At 40.9% G+C, this 25,358-nt stretch overlaps 1 protein-coding gene and 1 pseudogene across 1 annotated transcript; one reads left to right on the forward strand and one right to left on the reverse strand.

Annotated features, from left to right (window-relative positions):
- The first annotated feature begins 13,935 nt into the window (after positions 1–13,935).
- On the forward strand, positions 13,936–16,863 carry LOC137124130 (GTPase IMAP family member 4-like). The gene is made up of 2 exons (XM_067498823.1): positions 13,936–14,056; positions 15,651–16,863. The coding sequence occupies exons 1-2, from the start codon at positions 14,041–14,043 to the stop codon at positions 16,556–16,558; spliced, it is 924 nt and encodes a 307-aa protein (XP_067354924.1). The 5' UTR covers positions 13,936–14,040; the 3' UTR covers positions 16,559–16,863.
- Positions 15,165–15,344, reverse strand: LOC137124714 (U2 spliceosomal RNA; annotated as a pseudogene).
- Positions 16,864–25,358: the final 8,495 nt, after the last annotated feature.

Below are 25,358 nucleotides of genomic sequence, written 5' to 3' on the forward strand. Positions count from 1 at the left end.
GCTATATGGTGTCACTAATTACATCATCAGTACACATAAATACTACACAATACATACTACATAAAACAAAAAACAAAAACTGAGGAAACCCTTGGTTGGCTCATACAACTGTAATTCTCTGTACTTTGGTGTCTCTCACTTGTCCCTGTCCCGTCTTCAGCTGGTACAAAATGCAGCTGCACATTTGTTAACTGGAACCCGGAAGAGGGAGCACATCACCCCGGTTTTCACTGCACTGGCTGCCTGTCAATCTTCATTATAAAAGTTAATTTTTAAATTATTTTATTTGTTTTTAAGTCCTTAACTGGTCTTGCTCCGTCCTATCTGTCTATATGTGCACTCCCCCCTCCAGGTCGCTCAGGTCTGCTGACCAACTGCTCCTGGACGTGCCGAGGACACGGGGAGCTCAGGGGAGAAAATCGAGGGGGGGAATTAAAGCTGAAAACTCACTTTTTCTCCCTGGCTTTTGACCCAGTATGAGTAGGTGACTGTACTATTGTATTGTATTTTATTCTTTTTATCCTTTATTACTTTATGTAGAAATATGTATTTATTTTGGCTTTACCATTTTAAATTGTTAAGCACTTTGGTCAGTCTTTGCTGTTTTTTGTGCTTTGTAAATAAAGTTGGCTTGGCTTTAACCGAAGCAACCTCCAGCAGAACCAGGATCGGGGGGGGCAGGCATCTGCCTTGACCGATTGAGGTAAGTGAAAAGTGGAGAGAGAAAAAAAAAGAGCAACAAAAAGTAACAAGAAATCATTGGGCAGGTTAATAGCTCCAAAGCCGGGGACACCTGCAAAAAGGGACGGAGGGAGTAAGAAAGAATGAGAAAGACAACCACGGGAGAGAGACCACAAAAAGTTAATCTCATACAGTGATGACAAATGTGGGGGGGAGGAGAGGCAATGAGAGGAGAGGAGAGAGGGACAGTGGGGGGTGGGTCCCCCGGCAGTTTAAGCCTATAGCAGCATAACTATAACTAACTATAAGGTTTATCATAGAGGAAGGTTTTAAGCCTAGACTTAAAAGTAGAGAGGGTGTCTGCTTCCCGAATCTGAACTGGGAGCTGGTTCCACAGGAGAGGAGCTTGATAGCTAAAGGCTCTACCTCCCATTCTACCTTTGGAAATTCTGGGTACCACAAGTAGACCGTTGTTCTGAGATCGAAGTGGTCTACTGGGATGATATGGTGCTATGAGTTCTTCTATATATGATGGAGCCTGACCATTCAGAGCTTTATATGTAAGAAGCAGGGTTTTAAATTCTATGGAGTAAAGGTGAAATATGATCTCTCTTGCTAGTTCCAGTCAGCACTCTTGCTGCAGCATTTTGGATTAATTGCAGGCTCTTTAGGGAGTTACTGGGGCATCCTGAAAGTAGGGAATTACAGTAGTCCAACCTAGAGGTAACAAATGCATGGACCAGTTTTTCAGCATCACTTTGAGACAGGATGCTCCTAATTTTGGGAATGTTCCGTAGGTGGAAGAAGGCTGTTCTAGAGATTTGTTTTATATGTGAGGTAAAGGACAAATCCTGGTCTATGGAGTAAAGGTGAAATATGATCTCTCTTGCTAGTTCCAGTCAGCACTCTTGCTGCAGCATTTTGGATTAATTGCAGGCTCTTTAGGGAGTTACTGGGGCATCCTGAAAGTAGGGAATTACAGTAGTCCAACCTAGAGGTAACAAATGCATGGACCAGTTTTTCAGCATCACTTTGAGACAGGATGCTCCTAATTTTGGGAATGTTCCGTAGGTGGAAGAAGGCTGTTCTAGAGATTTGTTTTATATGTGAGGTAAAGGACAAATCCTGGTCTATGGAGTAAAGGTGAAATATGATCTCTCTTGCTAGTTCCAGTCAGCACTCTTGCTGCAGCATTTTGGATTAATTGCAGGCTCTTTAGGGAGTTACTGGGGCATCCTGAAAGTAGGGAATTACAGTAGTCCAACCTAGAGGTAACAAATGCATGGACCAGTTTTTCAGCATCACTTTGACACAGGATGCTCCTAATTTTGGGAATGTTCCGTAGGTGGAAGAAGGCTGTTCTAGAGATTTGTTTTATATGTGAGGTAAAGGACAAATCCTGGTCAAAAATCACTCCAAGGTTCCTTGCAGTAGTACTGGAGGCCAGACTTGTGCACAATACAATAACAATATTGTTGGACACCATATTTCTGAGATTTTTGGGCCCAAATACTATGACTTCAGTTTTGTCTGAGTTTAGAAGTAAAAAATTGTGGGACATCAAGGCCTTTATGTCTTGTAGGCTTGAAGCTTTGTTAACTGATTATTTTCATCTGGTTGCATAGATGGGTATAGCTGGGACATATATAAAGTAAAAAGTATTGGTCCTAACACAGAACCTTAAAGAACCAGCCTGAATCTCGCTGCACCTCCTCCTCTTAGGCTGGTGTGGCCTGTCCTCTTCTCTAGACTCAGAGGTTGATGTGGTGACAGTGCCATATGCAGTCAAGGCCCGGGTGGATGTAACAACTAGGGGAGGACTGATTGTGTGCTGCCACTGCAAAGCCGCATCCATTCGGGGCAAATGTGGCGCAGAAAGGTAGAGTGGTCGTCCACCATTCTTGCAGTTGTTGGTTTCGGTCACATGTCGAAGTGTCCTTGAGCAAGACACTGAATCCCAACTTAGTTTCTCCCAATGAGCGTTGGCCAGCTGCATAGAACCTCCACCATCAGTGTGTGAGTGTATGTTCTCAGTACTCTGGGGGCGGCTGTAGCTCAGTTGGCCAATCGTCCAAGGACAACAGGGTCAGTAGTTTGCTCCCCGGTCCCGGCTATACGTCAAAGTGTTCCAAGACACTGAACCCCCAACCGCACATTCCCATCCCCAACTGTGCAGTGCCGGTCCAACCCCGGTAGAAATAGTTATTTTATTCCATGAAACCATAACCAGTGATCAATCAGCTTCAAATTATTTTCATTATTTCTAAAAATACGTTCTCCTCTCTTTCTTTAGTTGTAAGCACAGGTCTACAAAGAATCACCGCAGTGCAGCAATTGGAATGTGGGATGGTAACACAACTATTTGGGCCTAATCACACAATCATTGCTACAGTTTATCAACCTCCAAAACAAGGAGTTTTAAATAACTTTGCTGCCTCCTGACACATCTGTCCGCACTCTGTCCTTATATAATACTCCTGGGGGACTTGAACATCCATATTGAGAATGCCAACAGCACCTTTACCAAGGATTTTATATCATGTCTGGGCAGCTTTGGACTACAGCAAAATGTAAACTTTCCAGATCATTCTAAAGGACACACCTTAGACTTGACCTGTTGCTCTGGTACTGCTCCTGTTGATTGTTAGGCTGATGTTATTCCTTTTTCTGACCATATGTTGATATTTTTCTGTGTTAACCTGGCAATTCTCTAAAACCAAATCACCACTTACTATATCGTACCGTAATATCAAGAACATTAACATGGACATGCTTTCTGATGGTATTAACTGTCTCCTAGTTTCCACCCCGGATGAGTTGGTCTCCTACTACAACACCAGTCTCCATAATCTCCTAACTAACCTGGCTCGTCTTAAGACTAGATGTGTCACTTTCTTCCCCTTGGTTTGCCCCCACTCTCAGCCTGCTTAAAGCTAAAGGCGCCAACTTGAACGACTCTATAGAAAGACAGATCTCACTGTGCATAAGGAAATGCATTATAATCATATCTCTCACTATAAGGACTGTATTACTAAGCTAAATCCACATGCTATTCTGGTTTAATTCATTTGAATGAAGGTGATTCAAAGTCTTTATTCTTTCTGTGAAAGAAATATCACAAAACTGCCTGACTCGCTGCCTTCATACATGTATTAAAATAATTTCTCTAATACACTCATATACTTTTTTCTGATACAATCAACAACCAGCAAATTAATCTGTCCCCGCTCTGGTCCCTTCTCACTTCCTCTCTGTATCCACTGTACCTTCCATTGCTGAAATGTCTAACTTAATTTAAAATCTAAATTGTCACCTTGCTAATTAAACCCCTTCACAATGTTCTTGTTAAAGCAACAGTTCATGACACACATAATTCACTCATCGCTTATCACTGGAATTGTTCCTTCTCCTCTCAAAACAGCTTCTGTTTCTCCCATAATCAAAAAGCCTAAACCTAAAGTGAATAATAACATATATATATAAATGCTACAGATAACAGAGGTAGTGGTAAAACTACCACACAGCTTTCTGAGAAGTCGGTTGTTCACTGGGATGACTGCAGACGTTCGTCAGATCCTCTCAGAAGTTGGCCTGCAAGCTGCCGACCACTGCCTCATCTGGCAGAACTAAGGTTCTTCAACATCTGCAGCACCATGCCGTGGTAGCCAGCTCCATCTTCTATGCTGTGGTTCGCTGGGGCAGCAATATGAAGGTGGTAGACAGTAACAGACTGAATAAACTAATATGGAAGGCTGGTTCTGTGCTGGACCCTCTGCATGTTGTCCCTCCTAACCAGTCCACCATGTGCTGGCTGCACAGAGCAGCACTTTCAGCCAGAGACTGATCACAGTCAAGTTCACCACAGAACTTCACAGGAGATCCTTTCTCCCAGTGGCCATTAAACTGTTCAACTCATTCCCCTTCTGTAAAAAGGAGGGAGACTAAATGGTCAAAATGGACAAGTAGTATTGTTTTTATTCCATTTCTGTTTACTTCTCTAGTTGGGGTTTTTCTTGATTATTGATCAATAGTTTGTACGTGTACTTGTCTAATTTCTTGGTTTGGTGGAAGTTCTTCTCTTTCTTTTCTACTTTTCATGCGGAGAGCAGCTGTAACAAGGCAACACAATTTCTCTATAGGATCAATAAAGTTGTTTGAATCTTAAATCTATGGAAGAAAGAGAGAAGTAACAGGTAAAACTCAGAGAAAACAAATGTAGTGAGGGAATTTTTAAGAGGGAGAAATGGTGAGTGAAGATTCTCTGCACCTAAGCCAGAGCAACGGGAAGAGGGGAAGACAGCACAGGTGAGTGAATGGGGAAAAGAGGAGAACTAAGGGTGGCTGAAACCCTGGAAGTGTCCGAAAATAAACATCAGAAGAAACACAAAAGTCTTCAGTCTTGCATGAAGTCCACTACTAAGTAAATATCGAATGTTCATAAAATCCACGAAAGCAATGAACAGCCAAGAGTCACTTATTACAAGAGCTTGCAGTTAGGCAGAGCAGAAGTCCTCCGCGGAAAAACTCGGATCCAGTGGCCAGACAAAACTCAAACAACCATAGATGAAACAGATAACTCGGAGTGGACAAAGAGGGGGAGATCAGAGTGGAGAGGAGAGATAATGATGGTCACCAGGGCAACACGGACCAAAGCCACAGCTGTCCCAGCATCTATCAAAGACATTTTGTTTCAGAGAGAGACAATGTAGCTACAGTGGATCTGATAAAAACAACCACCCCTCATCAGATCTAACATCCGGTGAAGATGAGGTGATCCCAGAAGAGCCTGGGTCATCCAGCCACTGTGTACCAGACCAACAATATCGCTCATCATCTACTGAAAAAGAGGAAGCTAAGGGTCAAGATACCAAAGCTAAGTCAATTGCTGTCTAAGCAATTCTGAGCAAGGAGGAAGAAAAAGAGGCTGCAAGTTACTATTAAAACAAGCACAAAAAGGATTTAAAAAATGATATCGTCCCATATATTGTTTATATTGTAAAAATCAAATTTGAAGATGGCAAGACACAAAGAAAACACATAGCAGAAACTCATGTTGCCCAGGACTTCAGTTTCCCAACTGTCTCCAAACTATCGAAAGCACGATTAGAATCCCTTCAAATTATGGGTGACTGGCAAAATAATCTTAAGGTTTTAGAATAAAGAGATGGGAAGATAGTGGCATGACAACATGCCTCTATGAAGGCTTCTGTAGAAGACTACCTACCATGCCAATCATGCAGTGTTTAAGAGGAATGAACTCTGGAGTCATGTAAAGACAGGAATAGTGAAAACCAAGAAGGCAAAAGAAAAAGACAACACTCATTCCAAATAGGGACTCGTCTAAAGGAATTCAGAAGGTCATAGTATACATTCATTACCTCTTTCATCAAAAGTGATGATATGAAGATATGGAGATGTATCAGACAATTGATGAGAGAACTGGGAATGTTGGTGTTGGCTGCCAAGGAAAATGACAAAAGGTACACGATTGAACACATTTTCAGCTGGTTATTAAAGCAGCCAGGGGGGAGTCAAACTATATGAAAAGCCATTAAACTGCACTGAAAACTTTTTCTCCCCAAGGACCAACAGAAGCCTGGATTGGACACCGATGTCAAACGTTTTAGATCATAAGAAGGCAAAGACGATTTTAGGAGTTGCTGGATAATTATCCAACAATGTATTAACTAATGCTTATAGTAAAATGGAACAACAGAGATGGTGTAATGACCCTTTGCCATAAGATGAAAACACTTTGCAGAACTACATGAGAAAAATGCACAGTTAGAGCCTATTCACACAAATAGTATTATTCAGTAAGCAGCATGAAGGAGAAGCTTCACATTTCACACTGGAGACTTATCTAAGAGCAGACTCTGAAACCATATCATCAGAGAAACAACAACTCATCCAACTCATTCATGATAGACACATGGAAAGAGAGGAAGTAAAGTGCATATTCTTCTTAAGTGCACAAAATCCTCACTTGACCTATTAAAAAAACTGTGAAGTTGGTGTAGTTGATGAGAACACATATCTGTTTGCCAAGGTAGATACAACAATTAATATCTGTGGGTGTTACTGCCTTAGAAAATATGCTGAGGAGAACAAAGGAAGTACTGGGACATGATGTAAATGTCCACAAACAAAGCCTTTCAAGTGGCCAAGACTGAAAAACATACATTTGTGATGGAGCATTGAGCAGAGTCACTTAAAGGGAAGAGTCTGAAGACCCTGGACTCGTATGTTGCCATGTATGTTGCAACCTGCTTAAATTAATGCTAACAGATGTAGTGAATCATGCATTACAAAGCTCACCACCAGATCGTCTTTTCAATGAGGTCCTTACAGTGCATTCACTGGCATGTGATGGTCAAATTGTATTACAGTCCAGCAAGTAAAATGCAGATATATTTCTGGAACACATTGCTCAGGTGATGCAAAGAAATGACACTACACTGACTGACAATGAATTGAAATTTGTTATCAAGTAGCACATAATAAAAGTGGAGGCAGCAGCACTTATCTCACTGTAGGAAACATCCTGTATGATGAAATAATTAGGAAGATGGTGACAATTTATGCTTCTCACAGTGTCTGGCATATTATCCGACCAACAAAGATCGGCATTTGCAAAAAAAAAGAGGGAATATTGCATCGTTTGAGATGATTTCCACCAAGGAAATTGGTGCAGTTGCATATTTGAAGACAGTTGACAATGATGGAAAATGTCATATTGGCTTTATTCTTTCAAAAGCCAAACTAGCACCAACACCAAAACCAACTATTTCATGTCTTGAGTTATGGGCTGGCGGTTCAGATGGCTGATCTTATCATAGAAGAAATAGACTTGTGTTACGGTACATTCACAACAATATTTTTATGTATATGCTCACAACCGTATACAAAGGATTCTGCAGTCAACCAGTCCAGAGCAATGGCACTTCCTACCCACCGAGAACAATCCCACTGGTCACGTCTCAAGGTCAGTAGCAGTCCCTAAGTTGGTTAACACTACATGGTTCACAGGACCTGAATTCTTGTCCAAACCACAGAATCCATCAGTGGAACATTCTTTTGACATTGTTTGTACAGATCTGGATGTGGAAGTACATCCTAAAGTAACTTCTTGCATAAGTCAACTGGCAGCAGTACAGCTGGAACCTGATTGATTTGAGAGATTCTCAAGCCAGAAAACTCTTGTCAACGCAGTGTGGTTCCTTCAACTCTACTTTATCAGGACCACTAGGAAACTAAGGAATGGCATCACTGTTTCAAACTATCTTCAGCTGATGAGCTCCTACAGGCAAACATTACCATTCTGCCTGTAGGTGTGCGACTGTGGAGCAGGAAGGTAGAGCGGTTGTCCACCAATCTCACAGTTGTTGGTTCAATCCCTGGCTCCTCTGGTCACGTGTTGAAGTGTCCTTGAGCAAGACACTGAACCCCAACTTAGTTGCTCCCGGTGAGTGTTGGCCCCCCTCTGCTATGTGTATGTATGATGTATGATGGTGTGTGAGTGTGTGTGTGATTGTGAGTGTGAATGGGTGAATAAGAAGCAGTGTAAAGTGCTTTCAGTTCCAATAGGTAGAAAAGTGCTATATAAGTGCAGAATATTTACCATTTACCATTCTCCTAAATGATGGAGGGGGGAAGGGGGGAGCAGTATGGACTTACCAGAGGAGCCATTGAACAAGTAATGCAATAAGCAATACACACATTTGTCACAGTTTCCACAGACATTCTGTCATTATGCAGGTCCTGTTCGTAAACAGACGACAGCCTGAGTTAGTCAGTGACTACACTGATCAGCCACAACAGTAAGACCACCTGCTGGGAAATGCTGTTATAAACAGGGCACAGCATTAGAACATATAGTGTTCTAATAGATAGATGGTGACAAATCTAGAGATTTGTTGACCAGACTTTAAACACTTCCGTTTGAGATGAGACACTGAATGGACTCTCATGGCTGTACCTCTCGCACTGTGATCATTGTTTGTAGGACAGGATAACAGGATGCTGAGGAGTTAATGAACTGCAAAGATTCCTTAAGCACCATCAACAATCCCTGTTGTTGTTTTTCAGATCAAAACTCAAATTAAAGGATGAACTAAGAAAGTGAACAGGGATATAACAGAGGACATATGTAGCTGTGAGGATCACTGTACTCTGTTGACTGATTGGTCCATGTGTTTAAACTGGGTCGGGTACAGTGTGGTTTTGAACTCCAGATAAGTGCAGGTAACAGGTTGGGTCCAGATCGAGCTTTGTGGGTGCAGGACAGCTGCAGGTTTGCAAAATTGGACCCATGTAATACTCTGCTACTGAGTTTTGTCAAAGGGGCAGATACAGAAGCTCATGTATGAATGTGTGTACTGTATGTACACTAACACAATGATCCCTCACAGAAAGCAACAGGCCTTCAGGCCAAGTATTGTGATTACTTTAAATATTACATTGAAATGAAAATCAAAGTCCTGTAACTGTTAAACATCTTCTGTAAAGTCATTAAAACCTAATGCAAACCAAAGTTGAATTCCTTGAATAATCTGGGCACTTTAACACTTTTCTACTTGTTGGCACTGAAAGCACTTTACACTGCTTCTCATTCACCCATTCACACTCACAGTCACACACACACACCAGCTGATGGTGGAGCTGCTATGCAGCTGGACGACACTCACTGGGAGCAACTAAGTTGGGGTTCAGTGTCTTGTTCAAGGACACTTCAACATGTAACTGGAGGAACTAGGAATCAAACCAACAACTGCAGGATTGGTGGACAACCACTCTACCTCCTGCACACACTCCTTGCTACTTGATGACGTGGTTAATTTAGTGTTTTCATTCATGCTGTCTCTTAGATCACTGGCTTGCGTCTTTTGCCTTTTTAGCCACCAATAAGCATCTTACTGTGTCCTTGTCCTACAAACAAATTAACAGCAAAACTACCTTAATTCAAAAAGACACTGGAGTCAGGGTTTAGCATGAAAGCTCCGTGTTTAATGAATGAAAGTAGTAAAACTGAAAACCAAAGGAAATCTGTACATCACAACATACTGTAGATAGTTTGCTAAGTTTCCGATACTTCAGAAAAAACTGGTTCTCAGTAAGATGTAATTTACATTGCTCTGTTTACTATATGCCACAAAACTGGGTCACAAAGATAAAAAAGCTCAAATAGCTTATAAATGCACTTACAGACAGTGATTTCTGAGGCCCCGTGTGCACAGGTACATTTAGCAGTACCACAAATCGTCCAGCAGAGGTAGACAGGGTCATAAAAATAACTACTGCACCTTCTCTCTAAACCAAAGGAACCTAAAGAAGCATGCTACTGTTTTTTAGAGCTCTCTTTTATTAAATGTTCAAAACATCTGTCCTCCCACAGAATCTGTGCAGTCCTGGCTACTCCTAACATGTTAGGACACCACTGGAGCTCTTACTGGTGGAAATAGGACTGATATCCTAAATTTAAAATGTGGATACATTGAACATACGCCTACTCCTAAAAGTAAGACCATCATTGCAGCTTTCTAAAATTAATAGATAGACAGATCATTTAAATAAGCGTAGTTTCATTTTCATTTTGTGGGGATCAGGTGGCTGCAGTTTTACCAATATTACTTTATTTTAGATTTAAAGACCTGCTGCCTGATCTCAGAATTGATGGAAGTAGCAACTTGTATGTGGACTACTGAAATATATATTTTAAAATAAAATTATTACTATAGTTTAGTTGTCGAGTTGTTGTCCTGAAATCTATTCCACCACCACACAGTGAGTTTTAGAAAAAAAACAACAATGTGATGTCTGTACATTTTCATATTAACTGTTAATATGCTGCATGAACTGAACTAGTGTAATTTTTACTCTTCACAGTAACATTTACAAGTTTATAGTGCTGCATGGAGCCATGTCACCCAAGGTGGAAAGAGCACTATGCATTTCCATCTTTTTTAATTTAAAATTACTGTTACCATGGGGAAATTGGACTTAGATACAAATACAATTACTTACAGGAAAATGTCCCCAAGTAAAAAGTCAAGTTTTCTAGGACTGTTCCCAGGCAATGTAAGCAGTGCAGGTCATTTCAGATCACACATTAAGTCAGGAACATGGTTTTGAAATGAAATATGCCAACTTACATACTAAAAACATAACAAGGTAACGGTATAACCGAAAAGATAAGGTCTTAAAACTATGATGCCAATAATTTCTATTCCTACACATCAGACCTATCAGGTCAAATAAACAGCATTGATGAGCCAAAACACCTAAACCAACAGCCAGCAAAGCTAAACATTATTACCACCGATACATGTGAAAGATCAGTGGCTGCAAATAGTGAATTTACCTGCACAGACTGGAGAGTTGTGTTTTTAATTGTTGCTTCCACCATCTGAATTCTCCCTTGTACAATTTCACATATTGGACAAAATTAGGTGCTCTGAAAAAACTGCTACACCTGCACTAAGGTTGGTACCATGACTCAGAAAATACACATTGTCTACTGAGCTATGTGTCTCCTGTAAGAAGACCCCATCTATGTTTTATATAGCTGCTTGTTTTTCTCTGTCCCTCCATTTATGTTCAAAGTTCCTATTCTTAAACTCTCCATCTTTTCCTTTGGGCTGTTTCCTCTCAGGAGTCTCCACAGCAAATCATGTGCCTCCATCTAACCCTGTCCTCTGCATCCTCTTGTCTCACACCAACTAACTTCATGTCCTCCCTCACTACATCCATAAATGTCCTCTTTCTTTCTTCTTGCATATGTAGAACTAAACACATTGTGATGAAATGCTTTGGTCATTTGCATTTGGTTAGAAAAATCCATCCTCAGGTTTTTATCCAGAAAATGTTGACAGTCTGTTATGTGAAGTTGCTCACTTGATGAAAGGAAAATGATACAAATCCCAGATTATGAGAAGTGCAACATAGTTTCTTATCTAATGTAAGAAGATCATAAATCAATCATTTAATCATTTTGTTCCTATTTTATTTCGTTTTTTTCTTTGTAATTAAAGTAAGGAGCAGAGGTGCACAGCTTTACATGGAGCTCGTATAAGAACTGGAATTCTTGTAAATGGCACAAAGTGAAAGTGCTTCTTGCAGCAGTTTGAATTTTGAATGGCTTTGGGCACAGAGGGAACCCAGGGACTTTCCAGGAATTAAGCTGGAGTAGATACAGAAGTCACATTAACCTGGAGGGGGCCGCAGTGAAAGGTTCAGAAGATTGAATTTAACAAAATGAAAATAAAAGAAAAACTATGACACCTATGCCAGTTTGTGGCCACTAGAAAAAAATCTATAGTTCGCTCTAAATTATTGTAATTATTGCAAAGCCATTTTTTGTTTTGTTCTTCTATACACTTCTTTTCCTTTGGGCTGTTCTCTTTCAGGAGTCGCCACAGCGAATCATGTGCCTCCATCTAACCCTGTCCTCTGCATCCTCTTCTCTTACACCAACTAACTTCATGTCCTCTCTCACTACATCCATAAATCTAGACCTCCTGCCTGGCAGCTCCAACCTCATTATCCTTCTGCCAATATATTCACAATGTCTTCTCTGAACAAATTTATATATATACTTATATATCTTTTTCTACCTATTGACACTCAAAGCTCTTTAAACTGCTTCTCATTCTCCCATTCACACACACCGATGGGGGAGCTGGGGGAGATGGGGGAGCTGAACCCCAACACTCAGTTGGGGTTCAGTGTCTTGCTCAAGGACACTTTGACATGTGACTGGAGGAGGAGGTGGGGATTGAACCAACAACTGTGAGATTGGGGGATGACCGATCTACCTTTCTGTGCCACAGTCACCACATGTCAAAACCACCTCCATCTGGCCTCTCTGACTTTATCTCTGAAACATCTAACATGATCTGTCCCTCTGATGTCCTCATTCCTGATCCTGTCCATCCTCGTCACTCCCAAAGAAAAGCTCAACATCTTAAGCTCTGCTACCTCCAGCTCTGCCTCCTGTCTTTTCTTCAGTGCCACTGTCTCTAAGCCGAACAACATCACCTTTTCCATTTACTTAAATGTTCATGCTCATTCCATTTCATGAGTTTTATGACAAAGTTATTGACAGCGTCGGTTGCGGCCTGTTGTTCACCTGAAGCCTCTCCTCTGTGTTTATGAGCGACGTCACCACACTTGAAACGTTTCATACTAGAACTAGCATACACAGTGTATTTTTAACAGTGTATTTTCAAACTTTACTCTGAAAGAAACCTCTAACATTTGTGCAGTGTCACTGATACATGAATACCTGTCTCCACAGACTCTGAACATGTTGCAGTCTGATATCTTTGCAGCCAAGTCCCACTGTTTTGAAGCTGCTAGTAAACTTGCCAAAACGGGAAAGCGTGGAGGCACAAACAGTAGTGAAACAGACACAATCCAGTCGTCTAATATCAGACCTTTCTCGACCAGTTGATGAACCAAATGCTCCTCCTGGAGAAAAACCACAACGGCCTTATGTAATGTTGTGGTGTCCAATTTGTTCTCCCACAGACAAGAGAACTTGTTCCATGCTATACCGAGGGTCAGCTGCAATTCGAACTCCATAACTAACCTTTGTGTGCATAGAGGATTCATCATTAACATGAACTAATTGAAATCTATCAGATAGATAAGATTTAAACCAACATAGTTCAGTTCCTTTAATCCCAATTTCATGTTCCAGTCTCTGTAATAATATGTTGTGATCAATGGTATCGAATGCAGCACTAAGATCTAACAGAACAAGTATAGAGACGAGTCCATATCTGATTCTGAAACGCCACTTCCTTTCTAACTTTTGATTTTTGTACCAGGTCTTAATAGAACCTGAGTTCTATTTATGAAATGGAACAGGCTGTTGGTCGATAAAGGTTTTCTCATATTCCACTGTCCATGAATGTTTCCACCCGGGATGTTACTACACTGTAGGAAATGAGAGTCAAGGTTTAAAGCCAAGTTCAACTTGGACTCATATAAAACTTCAGCAGTCACACTGGACTACACGGATCCTCAAACTATCATACTTACATCATGTGTAAGACAATTTTCACTCTTCTCTGTTCTCTTGAGCTGTGGCAGACAGCTGCTACTCAAGTAAGAAACAGAAAATACAAACGAAAGACAATTGATTTTGCTGCAAGTAGCTATTGTCAGCAACTATTTCTGCCCCATCATTTCTAAATCATTTGTAACAGTCTTTGTTTCACTTTCACTGTGACCAGATGAGGGGGGGTTTGGTGCATAGGGGCATTTAAAGAGCTGCAGTGGACACACTCAGAAGTCTTGGACATTGCATCTGCCATCACTAATCCAGTCTCGGACATCAAAGTGTACAAGCCAAACATGGACGGAAACTCAGGTAAGTCAAGTTACTCTGTCCATGTTTTAATGGTAAATGGTCTGTGCTTATATAGTGCTTTTCTATCTTATCTAACTAAAAGCTCTTCTCTGCTTCTCATTCACCTGTTCACACACATGTGATCGTTATTTACTTTAGTTTAGATTTTAAGTGATAAAAGTTTGAGTAAAATGTTTTAACTAAGCCAGTGAAATTTACAACAAACAAACAAACAAACAAACAAAAGAAACCTAAACCAATGCTGAATAAATAACTAAAATGTGTTGGGTTTAGTATTAGGATAGAACATTATGAGATGGTATTTTCTATGTAACTGTAGCACTTAGAGCAAGAAATGTTTCATTTACAATTTAGTCTATATGTATTAACATTACACTGCACTTAGTGAAGCTGCTTAAATATAGTAGATATTCACTACATGCTGTTATGATATGGAATCTATTCACTCCCTCAAATAGATTTTGATCCTTGGATCCTTTTGGAAGCTGATCTCCCACTTGATCATATGACACATTAACGGGACGAGAAATTATTACGTTTATTAGGAATCTTTCGATAATCATACTGACTTTTCCATTAATTTAATGTAGTTATACTGTTACTCTCACTGAATTTCTGATTGCTGAGTTTATTAATATGTTTCCAAACCAGTGAGCTATTAGCTTATGAGTCAGCAAACAGCTGCATGAAGGACGCTGACTTTTCTCAGCTCTATAACCACTTTGTTCCTTAATCCTTTAAATCTGTTTGCAATTCTGTTTATATAGATTATTTCAATGCGAGATCCCACTTTGATGAATATCACTATTTATTCAGGGCAAATGTGTTTTTCTTCTTTTATTTTTAAAAGAACTTTATTTATCTATCTATCACATCTAGTACATATATTTATCATCATCATTTCTGTTATTATAGAAGCTTTATTGTCATCAGTGAGCACATTTTACATGTTTGATCTCTGCATGTAACCCACCCTGTGGGGGGAGCAATGGGCAGACTCTGGGGGCTCCCAGGGAGCTAGTGCTAAGTATCTCAACTCAAGTACAAACCTGTTGGGGTTTGATCAAAATGATGCTTTACCCACTGAGCCAACAGGCTGCCAAAAATACTTTGGTGCACAGTTTTCAGCAGCACTGCCAGGCCAGGTTGATGTTTGGAGTGAATGGCAAGTCCCATTTTTTTCAAAACATCTGTTTAACCCATTGTCTCCTTGTAGAGGACACATCAGATAATAAACTGATAAGAACAGATACTGAACTTATTGTCCTATTTTTAATCTATAAATTATGAATTGCTGAACTTCACTGTATGTATTAGCTGATGTCACAGATACAAACAGTAATATTATTAACTTTAATATATCTCTTGGTAAGATGTATATTTTTTGAATTAACAAAACCCTCAAACTAATGTGTCACTGTGGTTCGGTCTGGACAGGTTTTCCCTTTGCTGTACTATTTTAAAGAACCCTTTTCCTGTGAAGGCTGCACTGTACTGACCTCAGATTAGATCGTGAAAAGAGAGTCTGACAGTTGTGTATTGAAACTGAAAAGGAGTCTGATTATTTTCTATTGTCACTCATTCTTCTTCACAGGATTGCACAAAACATATAGTGAGGAGTTGAGGATTGTGATGGTGGGGAAGACTGGCAGCGGGAAAAGTTCCACTGGAAACACCATCCTGGGACGACAGCGCTTTGAATCAACGTTCAGTGCTAAGTCTATTACTGTGGACTGTTCTAAGTGCAGAGCTGAGGTGGATGGACAACAGGTGTCTGTCATTGACACCCCAGACCTGTTTGACACCAGGTTTGACAAAGAAGAAACATCTAAACTTATAGGCCAGTGCATCTTATACGCTGCTCCTGGACCCCATGTCTTCTTGGTGGTCATCAGACTGGGCAGATTCACTGAAGAAGAAAAGCAAACTGTAAAGAAGATTCAAGAAATCTTTGGCCAGGCTGCAGACAGATACAGCATGGTCCTCTTTACTGGTGGTGACGATCTTGAAGATACCATTGAAAACTTCCTGACAGGGAGGCCTGAGCTGCAGGAGCTTGTGAGAAAGTGCAATGGTCACTACCATGTCTTCAATAATAAGAACAAGGATCGTTCTCAGGTCATTGAGCTGGTTCAGAAGATCAGAAATATAGTTCAGAGGGACGGAGGAAGTCACTACACCAATGAGATGTTCCAAGAGGCAGAGAGGGCAATCGAAGAGGACAAACAACACATCCTGAAGATGAAGGAAGAGGAAATACGCAGACAACAAGAGGAGGTGGAGAGAAAACTGCAGGAAAAATATGATAATGAGATGCAGAAACTGTATCAGCAATTTCAGGCTGAGAGAGAGAGAGAGAGGAAAGAGAGAGAGGAGGAGAGGAAGATGGTGATGGATCAATTAAGTGCAAAACACAGCAGAGAACTTCAAGCTGAAAAAGACAAAGTTCAAAACAATTACGACAAGTTGGCCAGGATGATAGCTGAAATTATTATCTTGTAATCAATTCTCAGCAGCTATTTGCTGCAGGTTTGTCTCTTTAATGACAAGTCAATGTAAGACACATTTAAACCTTTTTGGAATTTCCACAGTGATGTCTTGCAAATATTATGAATTAAATGAATGCTTTGCTAATAGTGAACTAAAGAATGACAAATTATATTCTACTTAGGAAACTGTTCTGAAACTTTTAGAAATTGTTCTGGATGAGCTACAGTAGTTATTTTTAACGCATTTTTCAAAGCATTAAGTTCTTGAGTCTATGATCATGTCACTGCTTGGACAAATCTGTCTTTGTACCAACTTAAACTACAAATAAAGTCGTGTCATTACATTTTAAACTCTACTCTGTGTTGTAGTCTGTATTTACTCTCTCTTCATCCCCATTCAATCCCCCTCCATTCCATTTAAGGGTCTAAGGTCAGAGTGTGTCTCATGCACATTGCATGAAGGGCTGCAGTATTTTTATCCTGGTGTAGCTACTAACCTGACAGCTCAGTGTATGAAGGAAAGATGAGAGTTAAACCTTAAGAATCAGTTCTTTTACTCACCTTGCCCACAAACACCCCTGCTGTGATGAGGTTTCAGAGCCCAGGAACAAGGTCAGAGAGACAGATCTGGGTTTCAGTTTTCAGTTTAAAGGGAGACGATATACAGTAGGTGGCAAGTATGTAGTCTGCATTCATGCAAATAGAAATCATGTATAATCATGGTATTTAGGGCTAGTTTATATTTTTCCTTGCAAAATCCAACCAAACAGGTGAAGAAAACTATGATGAAAATAACATTGGATGAAAACATTTTCCAAAAAGACATTGTGTAAAATGTAAACAAAAAGAACACAGTGATATATGCTTATGAACTAGGGACTAGAACTTTCCCAGAAACATTTTGTTTCTTAACATCAAAAAATTTGATATTGATGTGAAAGAAGTTCTGGTGCATCCTGTTTCCACTGATATCTTCGAGGTGATTCTACAACTTGATTGGAATTCAGTTGATTGGACATGATTTGGAACAGCATACACCTGTCAGAGGACGCATATGTCAGAGGACAAACCAAGCCATGAAGTCCAAGGAATTGTCTGTAGACCTCTGAGACAGGTTTGTATTGAGGCACTGATCTCAGGAAGGGTACAGAGACATTTCTGCACCATTGAAGGTCCCAATGAGCACAGTGGTTTCCATCATCCATAAATGGGAGAAGTCTGGAACCACCAGGACTCTCTGAGCCGGCTGCTAAACTGAGAGAGAAGGGCCATTCAAATCCTACACGCTGCATTTTTATCATTTCTGATCGAAGCTTTTGTTAACATTTCATGTTGTCTCTGTTTTCCTTGTCTGCCTGTGTCTTTAAATCAAATACTACTTTGTTGTTCTGTAGCTCACAAGACAGAAAGCAGAATTAAAACATGTGTGTTATGGGTTCAGCAAATGTTGGATTGGTATAGGAGGCTGCAACATGTAAAGAATAATAAGGTAAATAAATTAGTATCGTTGCTTTGTCTTGTTCACGTGCTTATACAAACCCCACTTGCAGAGAACTTGGGATTCTGTGTAAAATGTAAATACAAATAGAATGATTTTAATTATTTCCAGCACATTTGTGGTTGTAAATTGTACATACTGTACACACAGGACCTGTCAGTAAACTTCTCACTGTCTTCTATAGCAGGTATCTGTAACTTTACTGTCATAAATGTAGATACCACATAGCATTTCCTCAGATGTGTCCTGACATGTTCTACCCTCTTTACACCTTTCACCGTTGTAGGACAGTAAACCAAACAAACTGTAACAGTCGCAGTATCAACTACAGTTTTATAGAATTGCTGCCATTTCTCCTAAATGGTGAAGGGAGGGGTGAGCAGTGTGGTTTTATCAGAAGAGCTTCCTACACAGAAGACACAGAAGATAAAGTCTGAGTACTTCATGTACTACACAGATATATGTACCCTGACAGAGTGGACCAGGAATTTAGGCCAAAAATGAATTTAATTATCAAGTGGGGAATAAAAACATTTATAAAAACCAAGGAGGAAACGCTAAAACAAGTTCCTCCAAAACTCTTTTATTGTGTGGAGGATCAAATCTGAACCTTTTTTTTTCTCCCCAGATAATTTTTAGTACTTTTACATTTACATTTAGTCATTTAACAGACGCTTTTATCCAAAGTCACTTACAAGTGAGGTACAAAGCAGCAAAAATCTAAGTCAAGGAGAAAACATCAAAGCAAAGTCCTATCAGTGTTCACATTTCACCAGATGCAAGAAAGAGCAGAAAGGAAGGTGTTTTTAAAAAAAAAAATAGATTTAAGTGCATAGGAAGATGCGGAAGAGTTGTGTTTTCAGCAGCTTTTGAATATTGGGAGTGAGTTTGCTGAGGGTGCAGAGTTTGGTAGCTCGTTTCATCATCGTTGGATCACTGAGCTAAAGAATTTTGCTTGATGTCTTCTGTGCGGTGCTGGGACCACCAGGCGTTACAACCATTGTTTTCTAGCCTCATGTGCTGGCTCACCAACAGCTACCAAATGAATTCAGCTCCTGAGCTCCGTCTCTGGCCCTGCTCTTATATCTTGATTTGTAATCTTTCAGTCTCTCTCATGTTGTGTTTTCAGCATTTTTGCTGTGGCTTTTTCTTGCTCTTATTATTTTCTTCATCTTTTTCCTGTAGCTTCTCTTCTCAGTTCCTCTTGTTCTCTATTCTCTATTTTCTGTTCTTTCTCTTTCAGAATGTGTATCTTCTTAGGCTTCCTCCCAAAGGCAAAGCAACTTAACAATGGAAGGACTTTAAAACAAATGACACCTATTGTAAAGTCCTTACACTGGATGTTTGTCAGCTTCTGATTTGATTTAAATATTATTTTCCTGATTATTACCAAACTTCTTGGATGAAATAGTCTGACTGAGGATCTCAGAACAATTTGATTTAATTTGAATTGTTTCTTACTCAAATTGTATTGAAAAAAGTATTTCAACATAAATAAAACTTGGATTACATATTTCTTGTTAACTATAGGCTTTTGGCACCAAGTGTGCAACTCACTGACTCTTCACCAAATTGTTAAAGCTTTTCCAGTTTTGTCCTACAGCCTCTTTTGGTTGTTGTTTAGCCTGGATTTGCCCACGTATCAACAGATCTAGGTGTAAAAGTATCAAATAAAAGCTACAATTCTGAAGTTCTCTTCACATCTATCTTTTTATCTTACATTAAATGCCTTTGTGTATAGAAAAACAAATGCAACTGCAAGGTGACACAAGCCAATGTCTTCTTGTACTAGTCCCAAGTCTGGATCAATGCAGAGGGTTGTGTCAGGAAGGACATCCGACGTAAAACACATGCCTAATTAAACATGCGAATCGTGACAAAGACTTCCATACCGGATCGGTCGGGGCCCGGTGCTGTTGACCTACAGGGTACCGATGGAAATTGGACTACTGTTGGTCGAAGATGAAGAAGGAGAGGAGGAAGGTGTGTTCGTAGGCAGAGAGAGAAGAGGAAAGAAAGGAATGTAGGACTAACAGTAGGGACTTTGAATGTTGGGACTATGACAGGGAAGGCTAGAGAGTTGATTGACATGATGCAGAGAAGGAAGGTGGACATACTGTGTGTCCAGGAGACCAGGTAGAAAGGTAGCAAGGCTAGAAGCTTAGGAGCAGGGTTCAAGTTGTTCTACCATGGGTCAGATAGGAAGAGAAATGGAGTAGGAGTTATCCTGAAAGAGGAGTTTGTGAGGAATGTTCTAGAGGTGAAAAGAGTATCAGACAGGTTGATGAGTCTGAAGCTGGAAATTGAAGGTGTGATGTTCAATGTTGTGAGTGGTTGTGAGAGGAGGAGAAATTCTGGAGTGAGTTAGATGAAGTGATGCAGAGCATCCACAGAGGTGAGAGAGTGGTTATTGGTGCAGATTTCAATGGAATGGAGGAGGACGGATGGTGGTAGACTTTGCAAAGAGGATGGAAATGGCTGTAGTGAACACTTTCTTCCAGAAGAGTCAGGAACATATAAGAGTGGAGGTAGAAGCACTCAGGTGGACGACATCTTGTGTAGACGTTTTAATCTGAAAGAGATCAGTGACTGTAAAGTATTGGTAGGGGAGAGTGTAGCCAGACAACACAGGATAGTGGTGTGTAAAATGATGCTGGTGGTGAGAAAGATGAAGAGGACAAAGGCAGAGAAGAGGACGAAGTGGTGGAAGTTGAAAAAGGAAGAATGTCGTGTAGTTTTCAGGGAGGAGAAAGAGGTTAGCTAAGAAGAAGTGGGACACTGAAAGGACTGAAGAGAGTAGACAGGAGTACAGGGAGATACAGCGTAAGGTGAAGGTAGAGGTGGCAAAGGCCAAACAAAGAGCATATGAGGACTTGTATGTTAGGTTGGACACTAAAGAGGGACAGGTGGATTTGTACAGGTTGGCCAGACAAAGAGACAGAGATGGGAAGGATGTGCAGCAGGTTAGTGTGATTAAAGATAAGGATGGAAATGTATTGACAGGTGCCAGGAGTGTGATGGGAAGATGGAAGGAGAACTTTGAAGAGTTGATGAATGAGGAAAATGAAAGTGAACGAAGAGTAGAAGAGGTGACTGGTGTGGAGCAGGAAGTAGCAAAGATTAGTAAGAGTGAAGTGAGGAGGACGTTGAAGAGGATGAAGAGTGGAAAGGCAGTTGGTCCTGATGACATAGCTGTGGAGGTATGGAAGTGTCTAGGAGAGGTGGCAGTAGAGTTTCTGACTAGTTTGTTTAACAAGATCTTGGAGAGTGAGAGGATGCTGAGGACTGGAGGAGAAGTGTACTGGTGCCCATTTTTAAGAACAAGGGAGATGAGCAGAGCTGTGGCAACTACAGAGGAATAAAGCTGATGAGCCAAACAATGAAGTTGTGGGAAAGAGTAGTGGAAGCTCGGCTAAGGGCAGAGGTGAACATTTGTGAGCAGCAATATGGTTTCATGTCTAGAAAGAGGACAACAGATGCAGTATTTGCTTTGAGGACATAGTGATTTGTAGTGAGAGCAGGGAGCAGGTGGAGGAAAATCTAGAGAGGTGGAGGTCTGCTCTGGAAAACAGAGGAATGAAGCTTAGCCGCAGCAAGACAGAATACATGTGTGTGAATGAGAGGGACCCAAGTGGAACAGTGAGGTTACAGGGAGCAGAGATGAAGAAGGTGCAGGACTTAAAGTACTTACAACGGTTCAGAGCAATGGAGAGTGTGGAGAAGAGGTGAAGAGGCGAGTGCAGGCAGGTTGGAACGGGTGGAGAAAAGTGACAGGTGTGTTGTGTGATAAAAGAGTATCAGCGAGAATGAAAGGAAAGATGTTCAAGACAGTGGTGAGACCAGAGATGTTGTTCGGCTTAGAGACAGTGGCACTGAAGAAAAGACAGGAGGCAGAGCTGGAGGTAGCAGAGCTTAAGATGTTGAGGTTCTCTTTGGGAGTGACGAGGATGGACAGGATCAGGAATGAGGACATCAGAGGGACAGCTCATGTTAGATATTTCGGAGATAAAGTCAGAGAGGCCAGATTGAGGTGGTTTGGACATGTTCAGAGGAGAAACTGTGAATATATCGGTAGAAGGATGCTGAGGTTGGAGCTGCCAGGCAGGAGGTCTAGAGGAAGACCAAAGAGGAGATTTATGGATGTAGTGAGGGAGGACATGAAGTTAGTTGGTGTAAGAGAAGAGGATGCAGAGGACAGGGTTAGATGGAGGCACATGATTCGCTGTGGCGACCCCTGAAAGAGAACAGCCCAAAGGAAAAGAAGTGTATAGAAGAACAAAACAAAAAATGGCTTTGCAATAATTACAATAATTTAGAGCGAACTATAGATTTTTTTCTAGTGGCCACAAACTGGCATAGGTGTCATAGTTTTTCTTTTATTTTCATTTTGTTAAATTCAATCTTCTGAACCTTTCACTGCGGCCCCCTCCAGGTTAATGTGACTTCTGTATCTACTCCAGCTTAATTCCTGGAAAGTCCCTGGGTTCCCTCTGTGCCCAAAGCCATTCAAAATTCAAACTGCTGCAAGAAGCACTTTCACTTTGTGCCATTTACAAGAATTCCAGTTCTTATACGAGCTCCATGTAAAGCTGTGCACCTCTGCTCCTTACTTTAATTACAAAGAAAAAAACGAAATAAAATAGGAACAAAATGATTAAATGATTGATTTATGATCTTCTTACATTAGATAAGAAACTATGTTGCACTTCTCATAATCTGGGATTCGTATCATTTTCTTTTCATCAAGTGAGCAACTTCACATAACAGACTGTCAACATTTTCTGGATAAAAACCTGAGGATGGATTTTTCTAACCAAATGCAAATGACCAAAGCATTTCATCACAATGTGTTTAGTTCTACATATGCAAACCTGCTGAGCAAGAATAATGTGAACGTGTATGTAAATAAATGCTTTTCCACACATGGACTGTCATCAGCAGGTGTTTCAACTAACTACAGCTTATCTACATTAATGATCAGTTGGAGCAAAGACAGGACAGAAACACAGTTTGCTCACTTACAATAATTCATCTGCAGTGATTGTGTTGACGAGACATCACTCTGTTGTCTGCAGACAGCTGTTAGCTGGTTAGCTGGCATTAGTTCACACACCCAGAACAGTGAACAGAGGTCTATCTCTCTAATGGACGGGTTCTCCAGTTGTGCTGTAACCACAGCCAGCTGATGGACCTGAGTCATGACAGTCTGGTAAACTGAAAGAATGGACAAATGGAGGGCAGACTTATTTTGACCTTTTCCCCCCAAAAAACTGATAATTCTTCCTTCACTCCAGGTGGTTGTTTTTGCCAAATTCAAAGATGTTCCCACAAGGCAAGATACATGTGGACAAGCAGAAAACATCACCAGCAATCAAATCACAGCTGCTTATTGGTGTTAAGCAGGGACCTGTGGAAATTGTCCTTTTATGTGGAAATACCACTTCTACAGCTGCAGGCATCTCTTGAAATACCACAATGATGGTGACTGGTTGGCATTCACCAATTTTAGGGTCGGAGGTATGATTCCCAGTTCCTCCTGTTGTATGTCAAAGTGTCCTTGACCAAGACACTGAGCCAAAAGTTCCTCCTAGAAGGTCAGAACAACTGTGTGGCAGCTCGAAGGGTGAGCTGCCACACACTTGTCTGGAAACATCTAAAAACCAAAACAACACATATTGTAAATGCTCTGCACTTATGTAGGACTTTTCTACCTATTGGCACTTAAAACACTTTACACTGCTTCTTATTCATCCATTCACACTCACAATCTCACACCGATGTGGGAGCTGCTATGCAGTTGGCCGACACTAAGTTGGGGTTCACTCTCTAAGGACACTTGGACATGTGACTGGAGGAGCTGGGGATTGAACGAACAATTGCAAGATTGGTGGACAACCATTCTACCTGTTCACTACCCCTCCTGCTAACTTGGCAGTGTGGCCCTAAAGTCTTGAGCCGTCCACTGCAGCCTTAAGCCAGTAACAGCAGTTCTACCCCATAAAGTGGTGGATGATATGCTGAATATGTTTGTGAGAAAATTTCACATTGTTTCAATCATTAAAATCTGTCACTTAACTTTTTCATGTCTGAGATGTTTAGTCCTGTGTATCATCATGTTATTTGTGGGTCTTCTGATCCTCAGAAGGTGGTCGGCCTTATACCTACAGTGTGAAGCTGGGATGATGTATCAAGCAGAAGCTGAGGGGGAGACAAAATTGTGCCCTGATGACCACGTCAGCCAGTGAGAATGAAGAAGTTGATGTTGATGTATAAGACGTGGTTGGATTCTATTCTCACCTTAATAAAGTTGATGTTTCACCAGAAGCAGAGCCTCAGAGTTCAGCCACAAAAAAGCTAAAGTCAAGCTAAAGTGAAGATGTTTTTTCTCCGGTGATAAACTTATTGTGTCACTTCCTGTTTCTGCCGAAGGACTGTTCACTGATTAATTGTGGCTCTTACGTGTGATTTCTATACACACGTATTATTACTTGAGACGTGACATACGCTTGTATTACACAAGCGCCCGCTCATTTAAAACATAACTAGCTAACATTAACTAATTTTACGCATCTTAGCTCCGCTAGCTTAGCAGTTATCCGTTAGTTATCCCCCAGTTCCCGAGCAGCCGGGAAGCCAGTCCGGCTGGGTGACGGTTTGTAAGAGATTTAACGTTAAACAGACGCTGGAATTTCACCACCAGTCGGTTCACGTTTCTAATCGAGTTTCCCCACTGAGCGAGTGAAACCAACTCTGGTCACTGGCAGCTCTGTAAACAGAAACGTGAAGTTAGAGACTCCAGCGGCCGTAGTCAAATGTCTTCCCGGGGCCCAGAGCGGGCAACGTTGAATCATATTTGAAACTCCTGGCTAAAGATAAACGTAAATACAGTAAAATTATTATTCACAGTTAATGACGTCCGATTACGCAAATCAGAGGTCACTAAAACAAATCGCTTAAATCGTGTGTAACTTTTGCTAGAACAATGTCGGACTCCGTAGTTTTCTCTGGACCGCTGCCAAATCTGACCAGTGACGACATGTACACCCGCATGTCGTCATTCAACCGCTGGCTGTCTAGGTGGTGTCCAGCAAACGATGTGGGCTACATAGACAATTGGAAAAGTTTTTGGGGAAAACCGAGGCTGATGAGGAGAGATGGCATCCATCCTACTTTAGATGGTGCAGCTTTCTTTTCCAGAAATATGGCTGTGAGGGAAATTTCAAAATCTAGGTATCAAACCTGCTTACACCAGTTCTTTCTCACCGTTTGCTCCCCAGCAAGACATCATGTCTCTGGCCACACAAAGAAGTGATTA

Source organism: Channa argus, chromosome 3 (assembly GCF_033026475.1).
Source record: "Channa argus isolate prfri chromosome 3, Channa argus male v1.0, whole genome shotgun sequence".
Lineage (NCBI taxonomy): Eukaryota > Metazoa > Chordata > Actinopteri > Anabantiformes > Channidae > Channa > Channa argus.